Below are 7,706 nucleotides of genomic sequence, written 5' to 3'. Positions count from 1 at the left end.
TTCTTTGATGGATTTTTTTTCAGTCCTTCTATATGAAAAAATTACAGTCCATCTACTCTTGGATTAGCTTTCTGATTTCTTTAGTTCAGTTCCTTCTGTTAATTATGGTAGAGTTGTTGAGATTTTATTTCTCTGGCTTGCCTTGCATTTGCAGTCTTGCCTTGGTTGTATGCTGTGTTTCTGAGTTGTGTTACTGTGTCGTGACTTTTTTTGCCCAACATGGCTTGCAGTATTTTGATCAGCTCCTGGTTTGCATCCGTTTTCCTCCTGAGCCTGTCCTCTGGCAGTTTACATAGTAACATACAGTATAGATCTAGAGTTCTCTTAAGACTGATTTCAGCTTCTTCCCCAGCTTTACTTTCTTTCACCACATTCCCTAAGTAAGGGAGAAATCAATTTTTGCCTGTAGTTACCAGCTATGGCAAGAGCTACACCTCTTAAAACTCTTCTAGTTACTGACTAGGGATTTGAGGTTTGATCCTGCGTTCTCAAAGGAATGTGGATATTTTAACTGTGTAATTTCAAAGGCTAGCCTGTCGCAAATGAAGATTTACTGCCCTCCCAATCCAGTGCTTCTTACTGGAGATGGATGGGTGTCCTGAGTTGATCTGAATTTGACTGGAAGCAAGATGCCCCGATAGCTTCCCTTCTGTGTTTTAAGTAGTCATAATCTAAAATAAATCCAGTTGTAGTTACAAGACTGGAAATACAATAAAATTAATAGAGTTTGTTTTTTATTTTGGCCTCTTTTTCCTATTATTTTATTTGTCTTAATTCGAGATTAACAAATTTTAAGTCTAGAAGGATCATTTTTTAGCCTAGTGTGTTGGCCACTGGCCGCAGAACAGCTGCTATTAATGCTTTGCTACTGATGTGGGAGGTGACGAGCCAAGCTGTTTCAACTTGCCTGTACCTCACATTTCCACCTCTGTAGTGATAATGGTTTGCTTCTAGAGTGTTTTGACTTACTCCCCCAGTGTGACGTCAATGCTGGGTATTGTTCCTGATTTATTAGTTTGTCTTGTAGCACATGCACTGAAGTATTCCAAATGATTCATCTACTGAAAGGGATTTATTTAGTCAACTACTGTAGTGGCACCTGATTTGGAGAGGTATTTGCAATTTTTTTTAAATTTTTTTTCCAAATCAAGCTTAACTTTTAGTACCCTCACTTCTTTTCCCCACTGATATTCACTTATTTTGTAATCTCATAGAACAGGAGTGCTAAGCTACAGTCAGAACAAGAAATGTCATGGGCAGACATCACAGACAAAAAGGGATTCCTAATCCTTTCTAGGTAGTAATCTCCCTGTGTCAGATTTTGTAGATCATATTGTTACAGCAAAACCCAGGCTGAGATTAGAGACCCAAAACTTCTGTAAGGAACTTTAAATCTCAAAGATTCCAAAAACCTGTTGGAATATTTTTTCTTCCCTCAGGCTTCAAGAGACTACTTATGAGTGTTTGAAGTCAAGCAAAATTCATATTTAGCACTGAGCAAAGTGCCAAGCTGTGTTTTGGCGTTGGTCAAACCCCAAGCTCACAGCAGCAATGTTGGATGTCATGCCACAGCTACTGAAACAACCCCAAAATTAACAGAGCTCTGTGTGAGCTGACACATCGACGTTTTCCTCAGCTCTGTCTGCAACTTTCACCTATAGCAGCATTCCTTTTCTTAAAACTACCTGCTTCCATCAATTTTGATTTCAGGAGTAGATTCAGCCCTAATTTTATACATCTCTATCTCAGCTACTCACCCTTAGCATCCTTTACGGTCAGTAAAGACTAACAGGCACTTCCAAGGTGCAGTGCAGACAGTTTTAGATGCTTACATTAGGCTGAGGTCAATCATGCCTGAGACTTGCTCTTAATATGTGAGGAGGCCAACTCAGAGGCAGAAGCCCACACTGTAAAAATTTGTATCAGATGAATCCTGCTCCATTTGATTGTCAAGGAAGTCTATGTAGTTGGAAGAATTTCAAGATGATGTAACATGTTTTGATACCTAATCCATCGCATCTGACAATCTCTCCTTCCTTGCAAGTCTAAAGGAAATATTGATGGTTGTTTATCTTAACACTGTGCAAAGCAATTGGTTTACTTGTTTCTGATTATTCAGATCTGAATTATTAGCAAAGCAAATTTCTGCCTGTTGAATCCAAATATAACTGAGGCACCAGAAAGCTTCTGCTCTTAGTTGCATTCCTGTAACGACCTTTGCTTCCTAAAATCATCATGAAAATTATAGTGGCCTTTGAAAGGAAGAATTCGTGCAAAGCAACCCCCAGTGCTTTTTAAGACAAAGGCCAAGGGCAACCTCAGAAAAAAGCGAGGTTAAGATTCAACTGGCTGCTACAGACTGGGGTTTAGTTTCAGTTGTCAGATGAGAAGAAAGGGCAGGACTTGTTTATTGAGTCCACCCCTTTTTTTAAGCAGCAACGTGACAAGTTACGCGAAGGGGACCGGTTTATTCTCGTAGAGATACAGGTTGGAAGAGTTCATCTGAAATGTTTTGGTCTTGGAGGGAAGGATGGGAGGGACAGAAAGGTTACAAGTCCTGGCGACATAAACGCCTCTTTGGCTGGTTAATGGAGCAGCAGAAGCGCTTGGCACAGAGGCAGCGGCGAGCTTCACCTTCTCAGCTGGAGGAGCAGCCCACAGTCACTGCCATCGCGGAGCGCAATGGCTTATTAAAGGAATAAAGACAAAACTCTGCTTGATTTCCAGAACGGAGGGGCAGGAAATCCTCCTGACCCTGTCAAGGCTTTACTGATCTTAATGGGTCTGCCACAGAGAAAAGCTCTGCTTGAATGGTGGAGGGGTGCTGCTCCTGAGGGACGAGTTCAAAAACACCAGCTCAGAAACATTAATAAAAACATTTCCCACTGTTTCTTCATCAGAGCTTAAAAGAAACAGCATCCTGCAGAGCACACTGGCAAAAATCTGTACGCTTATACCGTAAAATACGCATACGCTCATTTCTATAAACTAGGAACTGAGAGTTTCTTGGAGAATGCATGAATTTGTTAAGAAAACCAGTTTCTGGCATAAGTAGACCCCATAAAGAGGGCTTAATGCTTATTTCTAATCTCCTGGAAGATTGTACAAATGAACAAAAAGAGGTTAATCACCAAGGAAAATCACCAATGAAGTAACACATCTTTTGTTAAATATTAATTATATTTAATTTTTCCCCATCACAGAATTTACAAGGTCCTCATGAATCAAGGATTAATTCAGAGGGTTTTATTTATCCTCTGCTGTGAATGGATCACTTCTCAGTGGAGAGTGAATGAATTTATTCTGTATCAGCTTTCTGCTTGAAAAGAAAATCCTTCCTAAAAGAACAGGCAATCTTTGCCAGAGAAATCCAGACTGAGTGAAACACTGCATTGTTTGGGCTGTTAGATCCTAATGAGTTCTATGTCTAAGCGCTTGTGATTTTTTCTCCACCTGATCCAGCAGTAGCGTAGCAGTTTATGCACTTAAATGTACAAGACTTGTTTGGGAGGAAGATTTGTATTAAAGGAAGGCAGCATGTTCCATAGCTTTAGTATAACATCTGTTATTATCATTCAGTGCTGCTCTTAGCCCAGCATGCCCTTCCTCTAAATATCTTATTAATTAAACTGGCTTAGCGGGAAAATAATTAATACTTTAAGTCCTTTACCTACTTAGAAAGGATTTGGAAATTGAAAAAATTGTTTTAGTTTAAGCTTTATACTGGAGGGTTTGGGTTTTTTTTTTTTTCATTCTCGAGCAGAAGCGGAATACAACTAAATGGCAGTATCTGAATAAGCTATGTCTTCCGAAACTATATTCTATCTTTAAAATTCTGCTAGACTGCAAAAATAGTCTGTGATTTTGACAAGTCTTGATCGATACTTGGGTGTCTTGCCCAGCAGTTGTTTTGGGAAAGGCACTCCTGCGCTTCTTCAAAATGTCCTGCTAGCCCTCCATAGCAGTCAGTCCCCCAAAAGCCTGAACTCCAACCCACAAAATGACCTTGTTCCTTACCACTACTTTAATAATGCGATGGGACTTCTTAGCCATGAAGTCAGTAGTAACGCCACTACCTTGAATAGGCAGGAGAGTGAGGAGGGTGAACCCAGGTGGGTGCCAGTGAGTTTATATGTAAAATGTGGGTCTGTTACTTAGCTATTTAAGGTGAAGCACAGAAGTAGCAGTATTTGCCCATGTCTTTGGTTTTGTGAGTGGTGCTGCTGTCTATATGCAGAAACTGCTGCTTTGCTGCTGTTTCACCCAACCTGGATTCCCACCGAAGAACAAGCTCAGACAGCCTGGGTGTTGTTTGCTGCTTACACGAACAGAAAATTGCGCTTTCCCAGACCTACTGAAAAAAGTGTTGGGTGCCACCAAATTGCTCTTTAAAGTCAGTTAGGGTTTTAATAATTCCTTTGGTGGGAGAAAGCTTGGGAGTTATCTTTAGCTTGTTTTCGGTTTTTTTGGAGGGGCTGAGGGAAGCTGTTCTTAAGGAGGATGGGGAAAAAGCTTTAAATACCATACTAGAACAAGGCCCCTTCAGTGCAGGGAAATGGCAGGTTGGGGAGCAGTCTGCAACGTGACCCCACAGTCTGACTGTTGGGTATTTCTTTCCAAAAGCATATGGGAAACTTTGATTTCTAAGTTTCATTGAAAGTCAGTGAGGTGCCTAAAGTGCTGCTTCCAGTGGGGCTAAGGCACTCTGGAAAATGCTGTGACTGTTATCTTAACAGTCTCAAAAATAAAACGGTGCCATGTGGCTGGCTAATGGCTATGGGGGCTTGTGCCTCAGCGAAGGGACCTGCCATTAATTCGGATTGCTGCTGAAGTTCAGAGGGCGTGTTTAGGGGAGATAGGGGTTTTTATTAGCTACTGACTGTACCTACTGACCTTCTTTGTCCTGAAGAATACACATTCAAAACTGATTTAAAAAATGGGGAAACCTGTATTTATCCTGTGGAAAATAGGGAAGCAGAGCTGGCCACCTTCATCCTAAGCCAGACATATCTGACAGCAAATAATTTGCAATGAGTGCAGTGTGTCAGTACAAGCATAGCTAATTCACCAAGTACACTGTGCCCCTGCAGGAACAGCCAACACGCAGCAGTGCCAGAAAAGGTTACACGCTCATGTTTTCAGGGCTAGAGAGAGGGTTTCGGAGCCTGTTTTGCTTTAAATCTGCCTTGGGCAGACTGGAGATGCAAAGTCCCAGTTCATTTGTGTGTGTGTGAGTGCATCTGCGGTGGGCCTGATAGCGGAGCATATGGCAGAAGTGATTCGCCCTTGACTGTGCCTCTTTTTTGGCAGGCACAGCCTTGTTTCTCGCAGAGCGCGTGCGGTCGCAGCCAGTCCTGCGCATCGCTTCTTGTGCCCCTTGCTTGCTGGTTTTCAGCTCTTTGCCTGAATGCATGTCCTTTGTGGTGTTTTGGTTAATTGGACATAGTTTTAATTACTGCTGAACTAAACAAACATGGAATTTCTATCTGTCGTTTTGCCGCCCCAGTGACCACGGTCTCCAAGCTGGCAATACAGGACTCGGGCTGTTCAGACCTGGTGTAAATTGCAGTGACTCTCATGTAACTCCCCTAATTTACACCTTTTTGGGGGAAAACACCCCTCCAGGGAGGAGAAGGCTCCACGAAACAGTTCTTTTTTTTTTTTTGCACCATCCCAAACACCTTGCTCTGCTCTCTCTGGAGTTAGTGGGAAACGAGTTTTGGCTTCAGGGCAGCAACAGTGCCTGTCCTCTTCCGTGGCCTGGGGACAGTCCACAGCCACGGCTTTCATTGGTGTGATCCTTGGCGTCGCCTCCTTTCTTACCTTCCCCCTCTGCTGTCCACACTAATCACCTTTGCTGTCTCTAATTCTCCACAGCAATGCTTCGGTCATGTGTTAAAGTTAAGCAACAGGAGTGCAGGCCTGCCCTCAGATGGGTCGGTCCATCGCCATTTCTGTCAATAACGGCCGCACTACAGCAGCAGGCACATTCCCTGGACTGCCGGTGGCCTTTATTTTGACATGCTAATTTGCCACTGACTCGAAGAAGAGAAAAAGCATGTTTTAAATGCCTTAAAAAGCACAGAGCCTTTTAAAAAAAAAAAAATCATTTCCCTTCTTTTCTATTTATATTCACCCTTCTCCTTTGCTTACAGCTTTGGAAAGAAAAATATCAATGAGGCAAAGCAGAGAGGAGCTTATAAAACGAGGAGTGCTGAAAGAAATTTTTGATAAAGGTAAGTGTTCTTCTTTTCACAACATTAAATTGGCATCCCATATAGTTTTATGGCCAGATATTACATTATTGTAACATTAAGAACTTGGAATACAGTCCCAAATTGCAGGACTGTGCAGAATAAAGTCTCCAAACATCTCTTTTGATTTCATTGTGGGCTGGCCCTCCCCACTGGATACATGTGATAGTTGTCTAGCAAATAAAACCGAAAGCTAATCAGAGATGTAAAGCAGTAGAAATAGAAATCACGGCAGCATGCAGGAGTCGCTTGCTACAAAACAGTGAGGCATCCAGACCGCGGGGAGATGGAGTGGGTCTGTGCCTGCTTGTGTTATCATTGTCTGGTTGAGCCACTCTGGGATTAACTGTGGTGGAAAAGGGAAACATTTAAAGGTTTTGGATCCTGGCAAGCACAGAACAGTGCACATTCCCTTGAAACAGCTCAGAAGACATAATAATAACAATAATAATTCCTTGTTCAGGATAATTAATTCGTTGAGTTGGTAATGTGTTATTTATGCAAAACGCCGTTGGTTTACAAACACCATTGTTTTACATTGATAATGCAACACATATTTGACATCCATTACGTATGTGTCAGTCTTTAAGCGCAGCTTTTATTTGTTTTGCTGCTTTCCCTTGTCAATAACTAAGGCAAAGAATTCAGCAAACTATATAAAGACCTGCCAAGGTTGCCTCTTAATTTCGCTAGGACTTATGCATGTGCTTTAAAGCCTCGTTAATTCAAAGTCTAAAAGTCTTTAACAATACCAATACAAAACCGTTTAGAAGTCAAAAGAAGTTATAAACTTTCACAGATATTAGAAGTAGGGTCTACCTCATAAAGTCTGGAGCATTTAAATCTCCTACCTACTTTTTTAGTCTAGCTTATTGGGAATTTAAGATTTACTAACCTGAACTGGTTTGTTTTGTAAGGGGAAAAAAAAAGCATTGCAAAACCAAAGACATATGCTGCTTTTCATTAAATTCTACAGCTCTTACCCATTACATATTTTAGATGCTGCTAGTCCTTTAGATAGTGCTACCTGTGCTCTCGCTGTGGGCTGCTGCCTTGGATGCAGCAAGGCTGCAAAAGGTTGCAAAGGTTGCATCCTAGATGCAACCTGGCAAAAGGTTTGCCCTTCTCTCTGCTTTGGGTTGTCCACGTTTTAGACGGTTTCTCAGATCACAGAATCACAAGGGTTGGAAGGGACCTCAGGAGACCATCTAGTCCAACCCCCCTGCTAAAGCAGGTTCTCCTAGAGCATGTTACACAGGACTTCATCCAGGCGGGCTTTGAATATCTCCAGAGAAGGAGACTCCACAACCTCCCTGGGCAGCCTGTGCCACTGCTCTGTCACCCTCAGAGTAAAGAAATTTTTCCTCATGTTCAACTGAAACCTCTTGTGTTTCAGTTTGTACCCATTGCCCCTTGTCCTGTCGCTGGACACCACTGTAAAGAGACTGGTTC

The 7,706-nt window shown here is 42.1% G+C and overlaps 1 protein-coding gene across 1 annotated transcript in view; it reads left to right on the top strand.

The window, feature by feature from the left end:
* PHACTR1 (phosphatase and actin regulator 1) overlaps nt 1–7,706 on the top strand; it is a 313,243-nt gene that overhangs the window by 233,139 nt on the left and 72,398 nt on the right. The window contains exon 4 of the mRNA XM_035893441.1: nt 6,156–6,236. Coding sequence (XP_035749334.1) covers nt 6,156–6,236 — 81 coding nt within the window. The remainder of the gene's footprint in view (nt 1–6,155; nt 6,237–7,706) is intronic.

The sequence above is a fragment of the Egretta garzetta genome, unplaced genomic scaffold (genome assembly GCF_000687185.1).
Source record: "Egretta garzetta isolate BGI_Z169 unplaced genomic scaffold, ASM68718v1 scaffold14, whole genome shotgun sequence".
Classification (NCBI taxonomy): domain Eukaryota; kingdom Metazoa; phylum Chordata; class Aves; order Pelecaniformes; family Ardeidae; genus Egretta; species Egretta garzetta.
The sequence above is the reverse complement of the archived record's forward strand: the minus strand, read 5'-3'. Positions and strand labels throughout refer to the sequence as shown.